The following is a 25,987-nucleotide window of genomic DNA, read 5'->3' as shown; positions in this document are numbered from 1 at the left end:
TAACCCTCACCTCAGATACAGGACCAGAGATGGGAGGCAGGGGGTATTCTGGTGAAGGGTGCAATATGTAGTAGTATGACCACACTAACTCCAATAAGTCAGTCCTTAAACTGGCTGCCAGTATGTCACAGCATTGACTTTGAATCACTGCTGCTTGTTGGCAAGTCACTAAATGGGACAGGACCAAAATTTCCTCTCAGATATGTTTCACTGGAAAATAATCTTTGGTAGCACCTACTGTCAGAAATGAACATGTGAAGCAGCTTTTAGCTGCTCAGCTCTGGAACCAACTTCCTGATGACATCAAATGCACACGCTTTCAAATCTAGACTTGATCCAACTGTTCTCAGATGCTTTTTGTTAACAGATCGAATGTGCTCTACTTTTTATGTATTTTTTTATTTTATTTATCTGGTTCTTTTAAGCTTTGTTTTTGATAATTTCTTTTATTTTTCTATGTTCTTTTATCTGCTCATTTGTAAAGCACTTTGAATTACCAAAGCGTATGAATTGCAGTGTTTCCCCTAGGTTTACAGCTTTGGGGGGGGGGGGGGGGGGCTGCGGCACAGTGCGTGGCATGGCGTGGCCACCGACACAAACGCTTAAAGGAATCATGGTGTTCATGTGTTTCTTTTAATGACAGCAGTCAATATAACAACTAAACATCGGAACATGTCTTTTTATGACAATTATCCACAAAGTGTGCAGCTTTTGTCGCTGCAGTGGTGTATCTTTCTGGGCTTCTGGAAGAAAAAAAATTAAGATATTTGCGGCCTAAAATTCCTGATTTCGCAGGAGCTTTTCCAAAAAGTTGCGATGAAAGTTTTTATTTTTAGGTTTTTGTTGCAATGAAATTGGCGAAACTAGCGAAAGTTGCGATAAAAAGTTATGAATTGTCCTCTTTGTAATTATAATCGAGTTATTTGTTGAAAATAATTGATTAATAAACAAACATTAATTCATCAAGAACAAAACGATTGAGAAATGGTCCTCTTAATAACCTCACCAATATGCCAAACAAAAGATTACCAGGACTACAAAAATGTAGCAAAATAGGCTTTACTTATCCACAACGAAGTGCACATATTGGCATTACAAAAGGACCAGTACGACTGAATAAAATGTTATTAATGTCTCAGCCTTCATATGACGAAAAAAAAACAAAAAAAAAACAGCCTGTGTCACTATGATCTGTCTCGTCATCTGACGTCCTGCCTGTGTTTCTGCCGTTCTCATTGCTTATCAATCTGTTTTGCTATCCTTGTTTATTTATTTTATCCGTATAGGTGTTGATGTTCAATTTCATATATTCATTTAAAGTCGTCCAATTTCAAGTCATCCATTCTTCAACACTAGCTGCTACCTTGTCTTCAAACAGAAAGTAACGTTAAATCTCCATGGCAACAGCTCTTGAGGGTTTGGCAAATAATCGGATTTATTGCTTCCTTCATTATTCACAGCAAAATAAAAAAATGTCGTTACATTTCATAGATTTATTACCAGACTATGTAAAAAGGGCCACGCACAACTCGCAGAAAATGATCAAAAATGGAAGCCAGATCTATTTCTGAATTTTCGGTGCGGACATTCTGTACGTACGTTCTGTTTCCACGTCTGTTGTAGCCACTCTCATTGGGCCTCATTGTCGACCCTACCTAGGAAAAGATCTCTGCCGGATTCATAAACGCCTGGATATTAGTTTTTTTTAAGGCTTAAAAGTGTCCGTAGCTGTGCACTGATTCTTAAGCCCAATTCTGTCTGCTGGTGGGAGCGTGCTCACCTGTGTGTGCGCGCACGTGTCTGTGTGTGTGTTTGTGCGCATCGCGGCAGAACTCCGCCATGCGCGATACAGAGAATTGTAAACGCGCGACCATGTAGAGACAGAAATTACATGCCGTCGTGTAAATAAGATAAATAACATAAGGCTATTTATTTTGCTTAATAAAAGAACAAGCTATAGACCTGTTCTATAGGAAAAGTAACCTCAAATTACTTCCGTTGTGATCTGGCGCTTTATAGAAAATAAAATTGAACAAAATTAACTTGACCTTCCAGGGGGGGCGGGGGGTGCCGTTGGGGGGGCGGGGCGCCCCCCTAATTTAACGGTAGGGGAAACACTGAATTGTACTATATAAATAAAACTTTCCTTGCCAGCATTGGTTGGACAACACAAACTATGATTCTGACAACAGACAGTTGTGTTCCATTTCAGCCCTTTTATCGCAGTTGTTTACATTTCTTAGGCCATGACAAATGCAAATATGTATATGCATATATATATATATATATATATAGCGCTGTAAACACTATTTCCCTGTGGCCTGCAGAATTGCATCATTAGCACTAGACATTTTCATTTTTATATTGCACCTTCAATGTCCCATATGAGCGAAGGTACCAATACACATAGAATACATTGAAATACTCCTATGACACGTCCCCTGGGTCACCCTTCAGTCCATGTATTGTCTGCATTTCTCACTGCTCCTGGCATTGGTCCCTAAAAATACCACGTTTGTCTGCACATCTGACCGTGGAGGAAATGCGCTTGTATACATACGCGTGCACAGGATGTCTGGATTACGCGCGCGAGAGACTGCTTCAGATGAAATGGAAACACGCGGGTACATGACGCACAGACATTCAAACAATCAGCACGGCTTCCTCACAGAAATCAACATGCCGGACTCCGCTTCTATTGCAGCTTGGAGCAACCGTGACGGGGCAGAGAGCCCAGGCATACAATGTGGTCAGGGGTGGAGAGCAGAGGTCGCAGTAAGCAACTGGGAACCATTCAGCTGCTCATGCACTTAATGAAGAATCCGTTCAAACAGATAAAAGCATCCATGCCCACCTTGAGGTGACTTTTCAGAACTGGTTGTAGGGGCCAGGCTGGCCTCGGGTAGATGGGTCTTCCCTTTTTGAGCTAGGTTCTGCTCTAGGTTTCTTCCTATTAACAGAGAGTTCTTCCTTGCCAGTCAACCAAGTGCTTGCTCTAGGGGGCTGAATTGTAGTCAGAAGTGTCCCCCTACCATTGCTCTACAGTGCAACTAACATCGATGTGCGAACGTGAGAGAATATTTAGGCACACTGGTGTGAGTGACTTAACGTTATTAAGCTATGAAATAATCTAGGCTACAATGTCGAAAAGCACTAGTGTAAATATGACATAAGAAAATATTACAATATTACAACGAAAGTTAATCATGCTATCTTTTTAGTTTTGTAAGGATGCCCCCATGACACTTGCAGAAGTATTATCTTTGTCTCCGGAAAAAGCTGCATATGAGGCGCAATGCGGAGGTCGAACACGATGCGCGCCTGCAGCCTGTAGGGTACGCGTCCATACAGCCACAGCGCAACACACAACCCGCTGTTAGCAGGTAAGTGGCCATGACCAACTTAGGATGTTTGGCAATTGATGTGTCTAAAATTGTCTGTCTAGTGGAAAACAGTTTGGCCAAGCCAATCTGACATTCACCATGTGAAACTGAACATAAAATATGATAAATCAAATGAAAACGTTAAATTCCAAATAGTACATTGGTAAATCGTTTAATTGTACAATAGTGACGCATTATGTTTAAGTCCTTAAAATCAGAGCGGACTGCGAGCCCAAAATATTTTCTGTGCTTTTTAATTGGATACACAACTGCTCCTTGAGAAAAGGTGAGTGCAGAACCCTGCCTACAGTGATTTATACTTGCCCATAATTGTAAAGTCACTGAAAAATGTCTGCTAGACAGGGCACATCTTACTGAAAGGTCAGTGGAAACATTCTGTGTGTAAAGGGTAAAGGACAAGCATCCCAAGCACCTATTGACCTACCTAATTCCAGAGAGCACATAAACAGAATTTAAAAGCAATGCTCCCAAGACATTCAGCTCTAACAGGGCAAAAGGGAGCAGGAAATGTCACGTAGAGCAGTGTTAAATTCGTCAATGAAAAATGTCAGCAAACCTTTTTCTCATGACTAAAACAAGATGTACATCTTTACAAAGAAAACGTTAGGACTTAAAAAAAATATATATATATATATATATATATATATATATATATATATATATATATATATATATTAAGAATGTTTAAAATTAATTTGTATTTTTGTCTAGGACTACATTTAAAATGGCTGTCAAAATTAACACTCAGGTGAAGCACTGCCCCCTCTGTCTGCTTCTCACTGGCCTCATTATTCGCTGCTTGACTCTCTCACTCACCCTTTTCCCTCCACCCCTCTCACAGGCCTCTGGGAGTCCAGAGTTTTTGTCACGCTGCCAGGTTTACGCAGAGAACCCCCCCTCCCCCAGGAGGATACCACTTGTGGCAGGGGGGCGAGGTGTTGGGGAGGGGAGCTTTGAGAAAAACAGTGGAGATGCTTTGGTCACCAGTGACACTGACAGACAGGAAAATTAGATAGTGATGTAGACAAAGTAGGAAAGAAAGAAAACAACCACGCAAGAGAGGGAGATAAACAGTAGAGGGTATGACAGCACGAGTGAAAGTGATAGGGACAGTAAAAGAGAGAAAGTGTGTGTGGTGTCTGAGTGTACTGACGGAAACATTTCAGTTTCTATACGAGTGCTGTTTGAATATGTGGGCGTTGAGAGTAATTGCAGCTCGCTCTCTGTGTGTGTATGTGTGTGTATATGTTACCTCATCAGCAGCTTCCGAGACGAGAGCATGACTGAAACGGCAACACACACACACACACACACACACACACACACACACACACACACACACACTGCATCGCAGGTTTACAGTCACCCACACATTTTTACTAACCAATGCACACCCCCACCACTACGTACAACAAACACCTTACTAAAATCACAAAACCAAAGCACACTATTAGACCGACGTTAGGGGAAATGAATGGCTTCCAACACCAGACACCAGTCTCTCTGCCAACAACCTCAACAACTCTTGTTTTAGCACAACCTCCTCACAGCAGCCGCTTGCCTCGAGAAGGCCAATGACATGGTGCGTCCTGATGGTGTTTATTTGTTATTTGATTATGCTTATTTCTGAAGGCACAGTCCTATGTGAACCCAGCATGGCATGCCTACCTTCTCTGTCCCGCATGGGCCTCTGTGCAGCTGGGCTGTGTGGGCCTAGACAGGAAGAGAGGGGACCTCCAGTAGTAAATAAACAGACAGACAGACAGACACCATCGTCACGTCTTCATCTAGCTAGCTACAGTTTCATTTTAGCTTTAAAAATGGTGTTTAGTTGGATAACAATAAAAAAAGCCATCTCTTTCTCTAGATCAGAAACTCTGGTGCTGGTAATTACACATAGTTTGGGCTAATCCAATAGACTCAGGAGAGAGAGAGAGAGAGAGAGAGAGATGGTTCATTCCAAAATGTCATCTTAATTTTATCTAAAGACCTTTGCATAAACAAGGCACACATTTCTAACAGATACCACCAAAATGCACAACCATTTTTTCTCCTCCATGCATGTCTTATGTTCTGTACAGCCATCAACTTCTAACAGAACCTCACAGTTTAGAGAGAAGCGCCTACCAAACATCAACATCAGAGCACCAACGAAATTACTACTCGACAACCAGAGAGCTGTGTGATGAGCTGCACTAGCTTCTATGGGTGTGGACCGTGTGTGTGTGTGTGTGTGTGTGTGTGTATATACACAGTAGAAGCAGAAGGGAGTAAAGTTCGCCCAAGGACAACATGCCTACAGCTGTGCAAGACCAGAATCAATGGCGATCTTTACACGGATCTTGACCGGAGAGCACGGCCCAATTGTGTGAAAATAGTTTGCGCACCAGCGTACACCACCAGCTACCCTCCCACCCACAGAACAACCCCCCCCCCTCAAACCCCGCCTCCTCCACAGCACCCCACCCCCTCCAGCCCTCCCCCTTGAGCTCTGGTGACCTCGATAGCTCCCAGGCAGAGCTGGGTCTCTCCCAGCACGGCTCGTTCCAGCAGCTTTAACCGTTTCGTGCCTGCCTGAGGTATGCCCCAGAGTAAGCCATTTTTAAGTCCAGGTAAAAAACATTTCTCTTTTCATCAGTTGGTAGAGTTCCAAAACTTGCACTCTATTCTTACTGCTCGTTAATTTAATTGTATTAGTTATTTTAATTATATAAAGTTCTATTAATTATTAAAAATATTATCATCCTTCAATAATTCACTCTAATTTGTATGTTCCTTATGCTTATAATTATGTAAAGGAGATTGCATTGCTTCTGTGTATGAAATGTGCCGTGTAAATAAGCTTGCCTTACTAAGGCAGAGGCGTGCACAGTCACCATATATATGTACTAACAAATAACTGCCATAAAAGTGGCCATAATAATGCAGTGCAGTACACTCTGAAAATGTAGTCATACAGTAATACACTGTTTGGAAGTTGTGGGGGAGTCAGGACTGGACAACAGGAGGTTAGTTTGTTTATTCATTAAGACACTTTTAATTCTTTTTAATTTTTAAAAGACAGCCGTGGTCAGTATACTGTCCTCTCAACCTCCAGCTACACCACAAAGCAGCTACAGAGAGAAGAAAACCAATTCACTCTGCCAGCCCCCACTACACACACACACACACACACACACACACACCTGCAGGCCATGGGAACTGGTTCCAGTAACAGTGAACAGCATGGCTTACTGCAGCCATTTCCACAGGAGGTGCAAGAAATTCAGTGTTCATTATTTTGAGAGACATCTTCCCACAACTAAACACACACACCAGATTTGTTACAAATGATTTCCCCTACATCTTACAAGGGTGTTCTGCTCATCGGTGAAGCCTTGCTGATCACAAATATGAACATTTCAATCCTTCTCTACTGAAATGTTTCAGCTTTACATCAAATATTACTTCAGCATTGCCCTCCTCGCCTTCTTGTAGAAGAGGTGTGCAAGTCATCGTTAGGTACGGCTGTGCGGTCCAGATCGACATCAGCAAGACAGCGACCCACATTCAAGCATGACAATTTATTTGTCTTACTAACATATCAAGTGCCAGTAGTTTATCAAGTGCCAGTAGTTTATAATGCCTCAAGCTTGCCGTTTCAAACCTGATCGTTTTAAAGAAAAAAAAACATATTCTGGAAGTTGCCGGCATAACCTCTATACCGCATTGTCGCATACCGTTGGTTACAGACAACAATAATGTGGGCCCATGTGCCAACTATCCGCCATTTAAGTGTGTTTAAAAGGCGTTCTTTTCTTATTTAAGTACAGATGGCCACTCGAAGATAACTGATGGTGGAAATCAATGGTACCCTCCAGACAGATCAGGAGGAAGTGTCCCATTCTTCAGCAGGTCGAGCAGCTAGAGCGCTTTCAAAGCCACAGGCCCTGCAGTGAGAGTTGGTCACTCCGCTGTGGCCGCCGCTATAAAAACAACATTTTGTGGTTCACCACCCAGAGGTACAGATACTCCAGAAAGGGGAATGTAGTCTAAGCCTACCCAGCATGCCTGTGAGATTCATGTCAAACTGTAGAGGTGCGTGACTTATATGGTTTAGTAAGGCGCGAGGGGACAGGTTTCCATGGCATAGACAAGTGAGCCGGTACTTACCACTGAAATGCGTTGTAATGGAAGTAAACCATACCGAGGCCGTATAAAAAGGCAGCATTCTGAAAGAGATGGAGAGAACAGCAAAAAATCAGTCATGTCTAAACAGAAGGGAAAAACAGGAACCATAGGCAGTGAAAATGTAACACAAATAAGGATTTTGGATGAACTGCTGTCAATATATGTGTTTTTAAAACTCCTACAAAAGGACAAATGATTGTGCAGTAGTCCGCTCAAAAGAGACTCTGGAGAGTGATCTAAGAAGGCAGTGCCCACTCTCTGGGGCCTCATCTACAGCTCTTCCTCTGTCTGTCTCTTTGTCTATCTATATATCTAACACACACACACACACACACACACACACACACACACACACACACACACACACACACAAAAGGAGAAGAGGCCACCTAGCCCCCCCCCCCCCCCCCCCCCCCCCCCCCCCCCCCACACACACACAGTGCACCGTGGGGATGTTGACCACACACGTGGTTAGATAATTAAGATGGGGCTCATTAAGAGGACAGGACAGCCTCCGCTCCTTAAGGTCAGATTCACCTCAGGAGGAGCACGTGCACCAGAGGGGGAGGGAGTGAAAGACGCGCAAAAAAAAACTAAAGCGAGAGGGGGAAAAAAAAAAGTGAGTAAGCGAGCAAAGACGACGCTGATTTATTTTGGGGGGAAAAAAGGTTTATTATATGAAAGTATGGTGGCCAGTGTAGTAGGCAGCCATATTTCCATTTTTGAATGAGAATACACACTTAAAACAGTCACTCCATCAACAGCCATTCAAGTAGAGGTAATTCCCAGATGGTGAGTGCACAGAAATTTGTGCTGGCCAATTAGTAACGAGCTTGATCACAGTAAACAGGGACAAGAGAGTCTCTTATTTGTGGTCTGGTAAAACACAACTAGTATATTTTTAGAAATTAATACCACACACACGAAACTCTGCTCATCCGTAGATATCTATCAAGTCGGCAAGTGGTGCAGCCACACTGAGAAAACCATTGAAAGTTATTCTATTACCGTGTTGCACCGCCAAAAGGCAAACACCACTCAAACCGAAAGCCTGTGGCTTTCGCACAACTACCGCTATACCACTGAACCCCATCCAATTGATTATGCCATGCAAGCACTCTCAGGCTGTGTGTGGGACATTTGGTAGGTGGGACATTTTTGGCCGAAACATTACCTTGAATGCCTGAAGGCCTAGCTTTTCATCAGATAGAGGTCAGGCTCACTCTCCAAACAACCTTAAAGAACTACCCTTTCTTGAGGGCCTACATGTGTGTAAGTCATGGCAGCCGTCAAGGTTATATTGGGTCACACACACGTTACCATAGCAACATGAAAGCCAAAGAAACACACACACACACACACACACACACAGAGAGGAAGAGCACGAGAGCACAAAAGACAAGACAGAAAAAGAAAAGGGTTTAAAACAGAGGGAAAAGAACGAAAGGATTGAACATGGTGTGGTAGAGGAGAGAGTGCCAGGGCCTTGTGGCGGCTGCTCCTTGTGTTTTGCTGCCTTCAAAAGGATTGGACTCTTCTGAAGTTGTGCAGGGAGAACCAGAGAAAGAGGGGGGGAAAGGGCACAGCATGAGTCATGAGTCATGAGAAACACACCAATGTGGATGGCGCATGAAAAAAAACTAAAACAAATCCAGAAATAAAAGCATTAGAGAAGAGAGGGAGAGGCCTGCCTGACTGCCACACACACACACACACACACACACACTTTTGCTGCAAAGGCAAATTGAACAAGACAACATTCATCTCTACCCATGTGGCCAGTAGCACATGGGTCGAGATGTGGGTGAAGGGAGTGACCTATTCAAGAGGATGGGGGCTACTTCAGATGACCCCCCCCACACACACACACACACACACGGTTACCCCAAGTACTGTTGCTGTCCACAAATCACTCATATACACCAGCACAGAGCCAGCCATAAACCTTGTTTTTCAGTAATGAGGCTGCACAACTGACATGTGAAATTTAATCAGCAAACAAATAATTCCACTCTGACAACAGATCAATCTCCCCATTCCCGTAACACATTCAACGTGCGCACACACACACACACACACACACACACCATATCCTGTTGGATGATATGGGGGGTGTGTGTTGCTAGCCTGACAGCTGCTGTGAGGAATGGCCCTAGCATGCTGGCGGAGGGAAGACGCCATTTGGCGACAGCAAACGCTTTTTGAGGTTCATCACAGACTCCGCAGTGTCATTTTCCATCCCAGGACCGTTCAGAAGTTGCTCTGAACAAACACACACACACACACACACACACACACACACACACACACACACACACACGCACACGCACACACACACACACACACACGCACACGCACACACGCACACACACAAATGCGCCATGTCTAATGCACATTGGGATTTGCTCCAAGTTTCACCAAGCCTCTGTTGGTTTTCTGATGTCACGCCCTTCACTGGACAGGATTATGTGATAACCATGGCCACTGCAGCAAACCTGTGCCAGAATAAGGTCTACACAGTTGTTCTTTTCAAAAATGAACTTCATTAAGGGAACAAAAGCAGCTAAGTAGCATCCAATGAAGCCACAGATTCCCAATTCCAAATAACCTCTGTATCTAATGTAATTAATAGAGTTAGAATACCTGAGGGCATGGTGTTGATGACACACACTTCTGGGGAGACCAAAGGAGTGTGTGTTTTGTATATTGAATGCGACTGAAGAGTGTATTTTGTTTGCGTTGTGTTTATGTGTGTGTGTGTGTGTCTGTGCATGTTTGTCCTAGTAAGGCAGCAGGAGAGCTGGACGGTACAGCCCGGAGCTGACACTAACTAAGTTGACACAGGAACTGGGTCCTGTAAGGATCTGTAGACAGCCATGACAGCAATTGCTGGTGATTTCCATGCCTCAAAAGAGCATTGGAGAGAGAGAGAGAAAATGCAGGAGAGGGCGGGGGGGATGGACATGGCCTAGGAGAAAGACAGGAAATCAGAATGTGACCAGAGTGGGTGAGAGAGTGAACACCAGAGAGAGAGAGAGAGAGAGAGAGAGAGAGAGAGAGAGAGAGAGAGAGAGAGAGAGAGAGAGAGAGAGAGAGAGAGAGAGAGAGAGAGAGAGAGAGAGGTGAAACACTGCTACAGCCATTCAAACAGCTGAAGAAAAAAAAAAAAGAGGGTGGTTGTTGCAAATGTGAGATGGGTCTGAGATGTGGAGAGCAGTGTGTGGTAGAGGCTCTAGAGCCAGCCATACAGGCGTCAAACCATGACAGACTGGACACACACACAAACAACTGACAACCACATATTTCTGTAATTTCACACACACTTGTACAAGTGACAAAAGTGAAACACACATTCACAAAGAGACAGGAAACTGATAGAGATGCAAGTAGACAGCCTACAAGCAGGAGAGGGGGAAAAAAAGAAAAAAATTAAAAAAGGTGCCATGAGCCCTAGGTCATTCAAATATAGAGTGCGTTTTGAAGAGAGATGGTGTAAGCGAAGTGCAAATGTGGATAGGCAGGTGTGAACTCACATACCTGTGTGTGTGTGTGTGTGTGTGTGTGTGTGTGTGTGTGTGATTTAAAAAAAATTGACAGAGGGAAAAGTCACACCACTCATTCCTGAGAACTGTTCATTCTCAATCAAATGTGGCATCTGATGAAATATTATTCATGTAAGCTATTCATCATTCATGAGGTTCTCTCTGTGAACTGTCAATGGACATATAAACTATGGTCAAGTCCCACCAATGCTTCATTGGAAGAGGTGATAAAATCTAACTTGAAGAACGGACAGGAAGACGTGGTCAGGATTTCTGGAATTTATTTCAGCGTATTGTTCAGAGAATGCCCTACCTGACAGTAAGAAGGGTTTGGCGTTTATACCATTCAGTCAGGTAGGAGAATACAGGGGAATGGTGATAAAACCACACCCTATAGGTAATGGCAGAAATGGGGGTACAATGGGGGGGGAGAACAGAGGACAAAAAGGTGAAGGGGGGGTCATAGCAGGAAGGAGGCTATCTTGGGGGAGAAGAAGTTTGAATGCTAATGAGTCAGGTATCAGCTATTTGCTCTCACTGAGACAAAGGCAGAGTGCATATCCATGGGCATGGGTTACAGAGTCAGATGGTACAAAATAATGTAAGTGCTCAGTTCATGTCTGTTACAACAGGAAAAGTCATGTTTGGTTCCATCATAGGCGATTAATCTAGCATTATTTGGCTGAACAACATCTTACGTTAGGATGCTCAGGACAGCTTTAGCTGGTTCTAATTAGTGTAGTCTATACACAAGTGTGTGTTTCTCTTAACTGGGCCATTGACTTTATACCTGTCCAGACCCAACTATAGCAGTCAAATGTAACCTCTTGGTAACTATGTATAGAGTGGCAAAATGTGCCATTCAGTAGGGCATCAGAGATTACATGGCAATACTTATAACTTTAATACCATTTATAACTAAGGTTGCAAAATTCCGGGAATATTCAAAGTTGGAAACTTTCCATGGGAATTAACGGGACATTTTGGGGTTATTTATACTAACTGCATTTACCTTGTCATATGGCAGACAATGGGCCTCATTCTCGAACATTTTCTTAAGTGTCTTCTTAAATATCTTCTTATGAACTTCAAAAGAGCAACCTAAGATAAGATCTCTACCGGATTCATGAACACCTGGAAATGTTTTCTTAAACCGCTAAAGTGTTCTTAGCTGTGCACTGATTCTTAAATTGAACGCATGTTCTTGTACACTTGGATTTGCATATATAAAACGCCCCGTCAGCTTCTTATAAGAGCATTTAACTATAGCGACGTGTGCAGAATCCACAGGCAATGCGAAAGCAACTTGAGACTGATCAAAATCATGTCAAAGCCGAAAGCGAACCCCGCTCTGTTATGCCGTGTAGTGCGTTTTAAAATACTACTCACACGGCCAGCGTGGGTTTTTGCTCTAACTTTACTGGAGCGACTTTCAACATGTAACCATTACGTCTACAGCCCGTATGCCAAGTGCATTCTGGGTAATGCAGTTGACTTAATCTGCACATATCAACACACAGTCCAGTAAACGCAGACCTAACTTCACCGGTGCAGAGGTGGAGGTACTGTACTGCAGAATATAGATGTGTCCATTCTATTCCACTATGGCTATATCCACGCTATTGAGTTTAGTCCTTATTTATCTATCCAATGCCATTTGCAGTGTTCGTGTAGTGCTTTTATTTATTTTGGGACATCACGATGCCTCGTAGAATCATGACTATAAATGTGAAACGTAATTGATGATACAAATATTGACGTATTTATTTTTATTTGAATTATTTAAATCTGAGGATGTCTGTAAAATGGATGTGAACGCAATCACCAACGATTTTTCACAAATTCAGCCCTATAGAACATGGGCACACTCCAATCTGGCCGATTTACGACTGCCATTTAGCGTTATAGGCTAACTTTTGCACTGCTCCAAAATTCCCAAGCTTAACTTCCCATGGAAAGTTTCATCCCCTTTGCAACCCTATTTATAACTATGGGTACCATTTATAACTTTGATTGCATGATCTTGTCCTGTTCAACATTTGGCTCTAAAGATCCTACAAGTGGAATGGAATCATGGAGTATATTACTGTGGAATGGAGCGAGCCGACCGGGGGAAATAAATGAATCAACAAACAATTAAATAAATAACCTGAAAAAGATTTACACATCTAATGACTTCATCTAGATGAAATGAAGCGCTTAGAATATTAAAAAAAAAAAAATCTCCCCCCCCTACTGAATCGGTAACAGAACTGCCTTCTGTGAGGGCATTGCTGCTTGGGACCCAGAACTGTCAGACCCCATACATCTCAGGTCTCCACTGGCCCCGTCACCGTCACCCATCTTCACCCAAGTATTCAACTATAAAGGAAAATGGGCCAAACAGCCCTAATGTAAACTAATAACACCCCCCACCAAACACAACCATGACTGGGGATGAAAACATATAAATTACAACTATTAATTGAAATGCAAGCTTCAAATCATGTTGTCTCTCAATAAACCCATTCAAGTCTATCCGAACCCTGGAGGGACTGACAATCAGAACCTCACTCTTGCTTGCCCAAAAATCGAGTCCCCAACCTGGCATTCTTATCCCTTCATAAGCACCATCATGGCGCATCCACCTGTTCTTATCCAACTGCCAGAATCAGAGCAAAAAGTGATGTCACTGAATGTTCTGGAGCTGAAAAGAAACCTGGTTTGTGATGGACAGGCAAATGGTTGCCAGACGAGTTACAGATCACTCACCTTCCAGTAGTCAGACTGTAAACTGTAGTACCTCTGGTATGCAGATAATGCTGAAAGAGAAGGGGAGACGAGTTTGAGAGGCGCAGGCAATGAAACAACAATGTGATCATGGCATGGTAACAGATACAATAGATAGATATTTTTTAGAATATTTATTTCAAACAGACCTAACCAAAACAGAAATCTTTCCAAATAAATAATGATCTGGGTCTGGGGTTTGACAACTTTTAAACGTGCCCAAAGAGATGGCTACACTTCTTGTCTTTTAAACTTGCTCAAAGAGATGGCTACACTTCCTTGCTTTGCACAGGACCTGGCTACAGAAAACAGATTCTTCTCTCGTCAGTCCCTCCAGGATTTTGCAATCTCGCGTTTTCACAAATTCAAGGATTACCTGTAATTGCTCTTATAATACAGCAAAAATGCATTTCTGTACTACTTGCGATTGATTTACATGCAACACAACCACTGCGATGTTAACTGCAATTTCTGAGAATTCCTGCACCAAATTGTCAATTTTGGCCACAACAAATCACAACAAACCCTCGCAAGATCCTGGTGGCATCACAGTTTTTTAGGAATTCCCACAGGAAAAACTATTTTTATATATATATATATATATATATATTTTTTTTACTTCCAATCACCAAAAAAGTATCATTTGACACCTTTATCCTTTACATATCAAGGGCTGTCAGGTAAAAAAAAAAATTATTAATCAAAATGTATCATATTCATCAATTTGCTGAGACATACAAATTAAAAAAAAAATTATGTAAACATATATTGGTTAAACTATATTGCCATACACTCCTGATCTTTTTTCCTAATAATGCTCTTTGATCACGTCGTTAAATCCAAGCGTGGCAAAACAACATTTCACACATAGAACATTCTAATGTATTCATTGCAAGCCCTACACTTTTAAAATTATAGTTATTATTGTTAATTTCAATACGAGCTGATAATACAACACTGTTGTAAGCATTTTGTTGGTTGTTCGTATTGGTTTTTTTCCTCCAACTTTGTTTTGTAGGTCACTATGGACAAAAGCATCCGCTAAAAACAATTTTCCTCCTTTCCGTTTCTACAGCATAGCTGATATTTAAGGAATGAGGGTTCTCTGATGGTGTATTCTTGTTCAATTTTACAGAATACACACATTGGTTGACAGATACAAATGATAGCAATATTGTTACAGGGAAACAGTGTGCTAGTTGAATGCTTTACTGTAATGAACAGTATTGCAAATACAAAACTGACTTGGACGTAAAAGCTCTTTGAAGTTCATAATTTTACCTCTATGCAAGAAAATGCGAAGTGTGATTGTTCAGCAGTATTAGAGGATCACTAACGGTAACTGCAGGGATCAGACATGGGAATGAAATCAGTGCACAGGAAATAGTGATAAAACTGATGAACAAACTAAACTAGAACACACATATATATATCGATGAAGACAAACATCTCTATTACATTACCTCTGCAGGGAAACTGCCAGTTAAACACATCCCAAATAGATCCTAACCCTATTATACTCTAAGATTCAGTCACTGCATGTTTTTGTGTTTACAGGAGTCATGGCTTTCTCCACGTCGGTCATCTATAACAAATAACGTAACGTTAACCCTCTCTACCGGGCACTCACATTTCCTAGTTCACCAACTCCCACACAAACAAACTTACTTGCATTGCATCCATACCCCAACCCGTTATTGCTGGAGTTATGCATCCTCAACCAGAAGCCCATAATATCCGGGAACGCTACTTAGGGCCAATGATTTTCCGTTTAAAAAAAAAATGCATTTTCCGTTTCACATTTAGTGAATTCCGTTTTTTTCCCGTTTCAGCTCATTTTGTTCACCCTGAGGTAGATTGATGGATTAAAATGAGTGAATAATATGTGCCCTTCTTAGATTGTTATTTGCCAGCCATCAACAGAACAGAAGACTAAACATTTTTTGTTTTAAATGCGATTGGGAAGACGAGCGCGTGAATGTGACTGAATGTGGCTTTAGCGGAGATCTGTGGGTCAACCGTTGAAAAGGGGGGCGTGGCCGGAGCAGAGTTCAGCGCAGACGTGACATTTTCTCAGTGGTTTTGTTCTTTAATTAATGTTTGTTCATCGTTGCAAACGTTGTTATGTTTATTTGAAAGAAATATAGCCTTGCAGCCCAAAATACAGGGGAATTTGGGCGATTTGTATGAACAAAATGATGTTTCCGTTTCAAAGGTGCAATTCCGTTTCAAAGTGTTCATTCCGCGAATTCCGTCCGTTTTCCGTTGTCGCGGAAAATCATTGGCCCTAGCTACTGTTACCTATTTAATGGCACTCCTCATAGGCAAGGGAGGCAATATTAGCCAACTTCGCAATCAATAGCTATATCTAGTAATTAGACTGTGCTCTACATGAACAGTGCTCAGATTTTAAAGCACGGTCATCCCAGCCTATCCATGTATTCGATAAAGAAAGTGAACACAAAAAAATGCAATACTGATATATAGCTGGATTTCGTTAGCTTGCCTGATTTTGTTTTGTCCAAAAAGCCAACTTATATTGACCATGACTGATTTATAAAAGCAATAAAAGGGTAAAACATCCAAGGGGGTGAATACTTATGCAAGGCACTGTATATCCAAATCTAAAATCACTCAAATTACAAAGCTTACTCTAAATTCATAGATCATTTCTCAGTCTCGTTTTATTTAGTAACAAGCTTGCGTTTGCCAGTTAGCTCAACGTGCTGATGCCTGTTATCAGCTCTGATTTGTGGCTCTTGGAAGACCACTGAATCTAACAGAATGCAGTTCCTCAGCATAACGCTCAGGCATATAACATTAATGGGGGGAAAAAAAGTGATCAAGAACACAAAACAACGATAAAAAGTGTACAATTTGGGCAGATCTGTGAATTGGGTCATTGAATGGTGTCAACATTGTGCTTTTGTCCAAAGTGACTTTCAACGGCATCCTGGCTGGGAATTGAACTCGGGTCGACTGCTTAGAAGGTAGCGATGCTAACCACTATACTAGCAACATATAACCTGCACTCATCCACTTTAACCACCTGACTTAGCAATTAGCTGAGTACAGACTACAAAGAATTACTACGGACCTGTTAGCGCTGCAACGGAATCAATACAGTGAAAACGGGAGTTGAAAGGGTGCCAGAACTAACAGAAATAATAATAATAATAATAATAATAATAATAACAACAACAACTCTTAATACAATGTGATTGCGGCACAATCAAAAAGTAGGTTATGCCCAATTTGATTAATTTGGGTAACAGCAAACCAACATCATTTCAAGGATGGTCTCAACTGGTACGACTAATGACCTCAGTGCTTATCCAAATAAGCAGCTCATATACCATCCCAAATGCAACCCTCGAGTTGAATAGAATTTTCTAATTCTCAAAAATTGCAGTTAAAAATTGTGGTGATTGTGTAAAATAAAATCAATTGTAAATAAATGGAAATTCCATGAATTGCAATTGCGGGAAATCCTTATCATTAGTGTGAATTTATGGAAAACCCAAGGGTCGCAAAATCCTAAAGGGACTGCGTTCATAAATTTGCAGAGGGAAAAACATTTTTTCCACATTTTCTAGAATTCACCTCGTTCTAAAGACTATTGCATAATTGTTTCATTTGGCTGAACGTGCCATTAGAAACAGTTGTAGACAGACAGTCAAGACACTTCCATGTTACCACAATTGTGAAAGAGGGAATTCAAAGAACATCCAGAGTGCATCCAGACAATCAGAGTGACAAGCGAGCCCTCTAAATGCCTTTTTATGACATGGCCTGCTCTCCGGTTTTAAAATTTACAGCAGATGACGGCAAATGCAAGGCGGGCAATGGCGTCTAGGAGGAACATGTTCTTCTGGCAGACAGCTCCCATTGTTCACTGGTACACTTTGCTAACAAAAAGAAAAGGAAAGTCTACAGAGGTTGTGATCACAAAAGCCTTTCAGCCAAAAACAAAAAAAAAAAGGTCCAAAAAACCCCAAAAGGCTTTGGAATGGATGGATGCAAATTGAATCAATTTGACCTCTGCCAAGGTTATGTTTTGGGTTTGTTTGTTTGTCTGTCTGTATTACACAAAAACTACCAACCAGTCATGAAGATTGGTGAAAAGGTGTAGCATGGGCCAAGATTAAAAATCACTGGGAATTACAACAATTTAACTAAATTTCAGACAAACCTCAAGAATCCATTGCTGTTTTAATACATTTTCTTAACTTGCTACAAAAATGGTGCAAGGAAAAAAAAATAACTCATGTCCCACAGATGATCTGATGAGATCTGAAAACGAGTAACTTTGGATGTACACAGAGTTGGTGGGATTTGGGTTATTCACTGAATGCCAAAAGTCATGCGAGGTAAACTGAAAATATGAGCAGGCACGACTCCCAATGGAAATTGATTGCAGCCCTTCGCCAACACCACAACAACTATGTCAGTACACATGTGCATAGTTTGCTCAAATACAAATTCAGTCTATGCATGTCAGTTGTACACATTCCAGGAAACGCCTTCTTTCAGGGTTTGTGTTCCCTGGAAGTAGAATCATCGTCATAGTGTTTTAATAACAAGCTGTAGGGCCAAAGCAGCATTATACTACAGAGAATAATCAACATGGTTAAATGAATACTGATGTCTTCAAGGCCCAGCGATTACCCGACTCTTTCAACAGTTGGAGCGAACACACACACACACACACACACACACAACTCTTACTTGGCCACGATTCTTGATGGGACATGGACAGGCACATTGAGCGTGCCAGTCATTTAAAAACTTGGCATGATGAGAACCAATACACCATAAGGCTTTTAAATGTCATGTAGTTTCAGGAGGATTTTATTGTCTACATGCTTTGACAAAAATAACAAAACATCTGAACCACAAGTCAATACTCAGTGTATCTGAAACTCACCTTTTGGGTAATCCTCTAATAGGAGGTTGAAGTGACCTAGCTGGCAAAACAACTCTGGATCAACCTTTCCTTCAGCTTTCAAGATGAGAGAATCATAGCAGCGAACAGCCTGTAAGGTAAAGAAAACAGACACCAACATTTGATGAGCAATGAGAAACCATTTCATATCACATAATCTGTAACTAAGAACTAGTTAAGATGTTGACAAACAATTCAGGGTGAAACAACACGCATACTTAAACCACCTAGCATAACACTTTATATTGAAAATGCCATTCTGCCCATCTGTGAATTTCTAAGAATGATACAGTTTTTCAGGAAAATGCCTGAAACAGAAATGCATGTCAAAGCGCTGGTTTACAAGCAAAACACAGAAACTCCACATTCAGTCTGTTTCCTTCCGATTCATTGTATTACGCCAACAGAATACTGACTCATTCTGCTGCCCGACCATTCCTCGCATATGGCATGTGTATACAGTGCAGTGTTTCCCCTAGGTTTACAGCTTTGGGGGGGGGGGTTGCGGCACGGTACGCGGCGTGGCGTGGCCACCGACACAAAGCTTAAAGGAATCATGGTGTTCATGTGTTTCTATTAATGACAGCCAGCAGTCAATATAACAACTAAACATCGGAACATGTCTTTTTATGACAATTATCCACAAAGTGTGCAGCTTTTGTCGCTGCAGTGGTGTATCTTTCTGGGCTTCTGGAAGAACATATTTTGAAACATTTGCGGCCTAAAATTCCTGATTTCGCAGGAGCTTTTCCAAAAAGTTGCAATGAAAGTTTTTATTTTTAGGTTTTTGTTGCAATTAAATTGACGAAACAAGTGAAAGTTGCGATAAAAAGTTGTGAATTGTCCTCTTTGTAATTATAATTGAGTTATGTGTTGAAAAATAATTGATTAATAAACAAACATTAATTCATCAAGAACAAAACGATTGAGAAATGGTCCTCTTAATAACCTCACCAATATGCCAAACAAAAGATTACCAGGACTACAAAAATTTAGCAAAATAGGCTTTACTTATCTACAACGAAGTGCACATGTTGGCATTACAAAAGGACCAGTAAGACTGAATAAAATGTTATGAATGTCTCAGCCTTCATATGACGAAAAAAACAAACAGCCTGTGTCACTATGCTCCGTCTCGTCATCTGACGTCCTGTATGTGTTTCTGCCATTCTCATTGCTTATCAATCTGTTTTGCTATCCTTGTTTATTTATTTATTTTATCCGTATAGGTGTTGATGTTCAATTTCATATATTCATTTAAAGTCGTCCAATTTCAAGTCATCCATTCTTCAACACTAGCTGCTACCTTGTCTTCAAACAGAAAGTAACGTTAAATCTCCATGGCAACAGCTCTTGAGGGTTTGGCAAATAATCGGATTTATTGCTTTCTTCATTATTCACAGCAAAATACATAATTTTCGTTACATTTCATAGATTCATTACCAGACTGTGTAAAAAGGGCCACGCACAACTTGCGGAAAATGATCAAAAAATGGAAGCCAGATCTATTTCTGAATTTTCGGTGCGGACATTCTGTACGTACGTTCTGTTTCCACGTCTGTTGTAGCCACTCTCATTGGGCCTCATTGTCGACCCTACCTAGGAAAAGATCTCTGCCGGATTCATAAACGCCTGGATATTAGTTTTTTTAAGGCTTAAAAGTGCAATTCTGTCTGCTGGTGGGAGCGTGCTCACCTGTGTGTGCGCGCACGTGTCTGTGTGTGTGTTTGTGCGCATCGCGGCGGAACTCCGCCATGCGCGATACAGAGAGCAGAGAATTGTAAACGCGCGACCATGTAGAGACAGAAATGACATGCCGTCGTGTAAATAAGATAAACATAAGGCTATTTATTTTGTTTAATAAAAGAACAAGCTATAGACCTGTTCTATAGGAAAGGTAACCTTAAATTACTTCCGTTGTGATCTGGCGCTTTATAGAAAATAAAATTGAACAAAATTAACTTGACCTTTCAGGGGGGGCGGGGGTGCCGTTGGGGGGGCGGGGCGCCCCCCTAGTATAACGGTAGGGGAAACACTGCAGTGATGTTTGACAGCCATAAAGTTCAATCCAAACATATCTTAAAAAAAAAAAGTCTCCCTTCAATACCTTTCTTTAATTTCATTATGCAAATAACCCTCTCCCTCTGTTGGGAGAAAAAAAAAAAATAGACATTTTCATAGCAAAGGAGTGGCTGCACACTGTTCCTCCACTGGCAGTCTTGACAGTCAGAGCGGAGGGAGGCAGACCAATCCCCCAGAGTACGCTTTGCAATGAGCAGACAGGTCCGGCAGCCACCGATTCAACTGAAATGTAATACATTCAAATGAGGACGGGCGAGTTCAAATAAAGGTCACTGGACCAGGAAGGATCCATGCATTTCTCCACTCACCACGTGGTCAGAATCTCATCTCTTTTGATGTGCATAAGTCCCACCATTCTAGCTTGTTTCTTATATTACTTATTGCATCCAACATCATGAGTCAACGCAAATCTAAGATACAACAAGGCACAACTACTATGACAGAGATACTCATTCCAAACATGAGCCTGCTTCTCTGTAATTTCCCCGATAGAAGAGACCCCATCTCCACTGTGTAAAAGACAGCAGCATTTGTAAAAACATGCTTTGTGAAACTGCAAGGGATACAGCTGCGATGGGGGCATTTGCAAGCACCAGTTAAAAAGTTAAGGTCATCCTCAGGCAACTCTAAACACAAATACCACCGAACCAAAGTAGGACAAATTCTCAGAACTTTGCCGTCACTTCACTGGTGCTGGTTCTAGAAAGTCACTGGTTAAAAATCTGACCCGAGGTTTACCAGGCATAGGACTTCAGAGGCTCAGGGGTAGGGGGCTTTAAAGACACACTGCCTTGAAGAAATGGAGCGAAGAGGAGACAAGCAAAACAAAAACAAAGTGCCAAAAAGAAATGTCACAGAAAACAGAGAAGGCAAGGGTGGTAATTTAAAGAAAGGAAAAACAGTTTGCAGGCACGTATCAGATCTTTACCAACAGCTAAACCAAAGCTTCAGCAGAAAGAATACTCGAGTGGATGGGTGTATGCTGTAGGTTATTCCAAGAATTCTACCACCACTATTGCAGTCCTATGACTTATCCCAAACCTAGGTACCAACTGCACAACCCAAGCACTTCTGGCCAAACCCAAGGCAGATAGGTAAGCAGTGAACCACACACACACCAGAGAGCCATCAAAGCTTCCAGCTGGATTTCACGAGTCAAGCGTGGATGCCTTCTGTCAGCGCATGACAGACCAGTTCCACCACACATTCACGATGGAAAGAAGGAAGCTCTACACAAAAATAAAAAGAGAGAGAGAATAAAGCAGGGGAAGAGTACAAGGGAGATGGGCTCAAACCAAGAACAAAACTTGAGATGTGCATGTAGTTAAAAGAATAAACAGCCACGCACACACACAAAAAATAAAAAGTACAAAGGTTCTACAGCACTCCCAACACAAAACTGGTTCATCTCACACCCCTGCTCCAATTTAAATCCTCTCCAAATTCTTTTTTACCAACCTCATCATGATTGCTTGTGCAGAAGCAAGCTATGCAACTTGAATGCAACACACAATTACTGGCCTGGTCCATGCTTTCCAAGAGATTTTTTTTTACCCCCCCCCCCCCCAATCTGGAACGTTTCCAGGGAGTTACGACATTGCCTTATTTTCTCCTTAATTGGCTTTTGTGTGGCTGCCATACTCCTATCTAAGGTGAAGTATTCTAAACTTTTTATGGCATGTTGGCAGAGGGCCCGGTGGTCTAGGCTACCCTTAAGTGACATCTTCCCTGCACAGCTGTGTGGACAGGCAGCACAGGCACACAGCAAAATGAGACATATTAGTGACAGTATATGCCAGTTAATTTGCACAAGGTGGAACAGGTTTCAGGAGAACTGGTCATCTAGGGAAAAATGGTGCAACAGTACAGTACACCAAGCTCTACTATAGAAAGCATAGCAAGGGGGTCTCATGGCAGAATCAACAACACATTTACCAATGAGGAAGAAAAACAATCGCCTTTGTAACATGCTTCACAGTGCTAGGATACATAAATGACAATGCATGGGGAAGAATTTGATCATCTTTTGAGATCCTTAAAGAAATATGATGAGATGTTATATGATATTCATTATAGCTACAAACTGGCAACCTTGCCAAACACCACTTGAAGGTTATCAGTCATGTCAAACCACACTGAATTATAAAGTCTCCTTCTCCAGACATTTACATGAACAGTTCAAAGCAACCCACCATATAAGGAGATGCAGTGGAGACTACTGTGTTTCTACAAGGACATCATTTTCCTATCGTCGTAATTTACAGCCTGCTTGATAATCCTCACATACATTTGTTTTCCAGGAAAAAACGCAGAAAGCAGTCAAAAGTGTAACCAAACATTGTTAGTGACAAGATATCCCACGTCAACAAACTTTCAGTAACACAGCTCTGGACCAAGAACAGCTGTGGTGTGTGTGTGTGTGTGTGTGTGTGTGTGTGTAAATACGTTACACATGTTTGCAGGTGAGGACATGGACCACACATGGAAATAAGTGTAAAGGGAATCAACTTGTGCCTGCTCAATTTGCAGAACTACTGACATGCAGGCTTTTCTTTATTTGTGTGGAAGGGGAAAAAATGTGTTTGTGTATATGCCTAGAACAAGAGCATAAACGTAAGAGTTGGCAGCAATCCACATACATACAAATTCTAGGGGGGCATGACACTGCCTAGCAGACAAGTATGTGCTCTCAGTTGCCTCATACAAAAGTAAATTAAAATATAAAATAATTTCTAATAAATAAACAAACTGTACTAGTTCAACATTTCCCACCAATATCTTTCAGGCCCATTTATGTGAACCTTAAGTTTCCAGCCTACACAAACATAAATTAGAGCAAATACTAATTTAGGATCAGAAAGGGCAAAAAAAAATATTAGCACTAGCAACATTTTGCAATTGCATTAACTTTTTCGCCCATTACCTGATTGAATTAATCTATTCCATCAATTTGTGCAATATAAATGAGCATTTTAGCGCAAAGCCCCTGTAAGTATCATTTTGAGGTATGTATAATAAGGACAGTTAACATGTATAGGAGTACTTCACATTTCATTCATATATTTTCAGATTTAATTTACAAAAAGTAAATCCAATCACCAAGTTATTTCCAATAAAAAAGAGCCACTTAACCATCAGTAATTTCACAAGCATCCACAGAACAAGTATGTTATGCATTGATTTCCTTTCTTAATTTAATGTATAGAGGAACAGACTAAATTCTGCTTTCGTTTCCAATACAATGTTGTGTTAAGACATCAACAATTGCTAGAACTACCGAATGATCCACACTGCTCAAAACTTTTTCGTCTCACTGTATGGGCGAGTGGGGATGGTATTGTTCGAGCATTGTCGGCCAGCAACGCTATCTACAGGTTGGATTCAGAGCTGTGCATAACGGGAAGGTGTCTTGCTCGCTGGCCTGACAGGAATGACACCCAGTTTGTATTTCCGTGCTAGTGTACACCAATGAAAAAACACTTAAACAACCACAACGTGCACCATTAGTTAAGCTTGAAAATAATCGGACGGGTGAAAAAACACATTTGTGCAACACTCCCCTCCCTGCCCCGCCATCTTGGACCAATCCACGAAGCCATTAGCGACTTAGCTAGCAATTTGGCTAGCTTTCAGAGACTCAAAATATTAGCTAGAAGCTACTGCTGGATGGCTAACGTTACAGGGCTGAACACGTTTGATCCATGTCATCAAAAAGTGACAATAGCAAAGCCGACACCGAAAAAAGTTTCACATTACGTTGCACCAACCAAAAACAAGGTTGCAGCGAAAACACGAACTAGGTAGCTTGGAATAAACCAACAAAAAACCGTTTCGGCTGGGTATGTTGGCTAACGTGAGAATTAATACGGATACTAAACCAAAATTAGCTTCACGGCTAACATAGCTAGCTAATGTAGCTAGCAAATGACAAGTACCAATAATCACAATTGAGCTTTGCACAGAATAGTTAAGTAGCACACTGTTTTTTCAACTCGGACTAAAGCTAACTTGCGCCAGTCGTCAGACATTTTATCGATGTGTTTATGCTATAGAGTGGAGTTAGCTGCCTACTTCGTTGCATTTAACCCAGGATAGGTCAGCATCGTCAACTAGCCGTTTATCTGTAATGTGCTGGCTAGTTCCATAGCTAGTTGGGTATCGCCATTTCAAAGTGCGTTAACCGGGACGACACTCAAATTCGCCAACCAGCTACATAGCTTTCTACCTCTAGATTCACACTGTTCTAGCTACCTGTGTGGTGCCTATTGACCAATGTATTATAATATGGGGAACATACTTTCGTCGACTGTACAACTTGGGTTGAAACAACTACACATTATCAAACAGCGACACTTGCAACGACCGTGTTAATAATCTCGAGGAGAGACGATGTGTTTCAGTAGGGATTTAGCCAGCCACCTAGCTTACACCCAGCCGAGGGTTTTCAATGACCAAGTCGCTTACTAGCTGTGCACAGCTAGCTTACTACGATTCTTATTTAGCAGACACTGACCACTTAGGTTAGCAAATAGCAACGTTACTGATGAACAAACGTTAGCTGGTTGAACATTTTAAATACACATCATCTGGTATTGGGTTGGCGTGGCACCTTGCCTGAGCCTTTCATGTATTACATAGCCTAGATGTAGCTAGCTAACCCACAGTTACAAATAAAACCAACCTAGAGAGGCTATTGAATCTTATAATATTCTGGCAGACCAGAGTGGTTACATCTGGTGGAGGTAACGTTAGCTAGCTAGCAAAGCTTTGCACGCCACACTCGTTTATTTTGTCATAACTTGGAGAGGAATTGGGCTTTCAAATTTTAGTCAATTCGTAGTTTCACACAAATAGGAATCCGTAATGATCTTTGCCAGCAAATTATCTTGCAAGCTAACGTGAGATAGCATTGCTGGATGAAAAGCTCAGTCGCTAGCTTGCTTTAATGTGTGGCTACTGACAGTGCAGCACAGTGAACATTGAAGTTTCGTTGGCCTGACGGCTATTGGCAGGAGCCATATTAGCAACATTTGCTTGTGCAGACAAACAATGTTTATCGGGTGCTTATTTCAAGA

The 25,987-nt window shown here is 41.5% G+C and overlaps 1 protein-coding gene across 1 annotated transcript in view; it reads right to left on the bottom strand.

Moving 5' to 3' along the window:
• Nucleotides 1-25,987, bottom strand: part of kdm6a (lysine (K)-specific demethylase 6A) — a 69,674-nt gene that overhangs the window by 42,580 nt on the left and 1,107 nt on the right. The window contains 4 exon segments of the mRNA XM_012837568.3: nt 5,073-5,117; nt 7,557-7,615; nt 13,868-13,917; nt 18,813-18,921. Of these exon segments, the coding sequence (XP_012693022.1) occupies nt 5,073-5,117; nt 7,557-7,615; nt 13,868-13,917; nt 18,813-18,921 (263 nt within the window).

Source organism: Clupea harengus, chromosome 2 (genome assembly GCF_900700415.2).
Source record: "Clupea harengus chromosome 2, Ch_v2.0.2, whole genome shotgun sequence".
Taxonomy (NCBI): domain Eukaryota; kingdom Metazoa; phylum Chordata; class Actinopteri; order Clupeiformes; family Clupeidae; genus Clupea; species Clupea harengus.
This window is presented reverse-complemented; position numbering and strand designations above follow the sequence as displayed.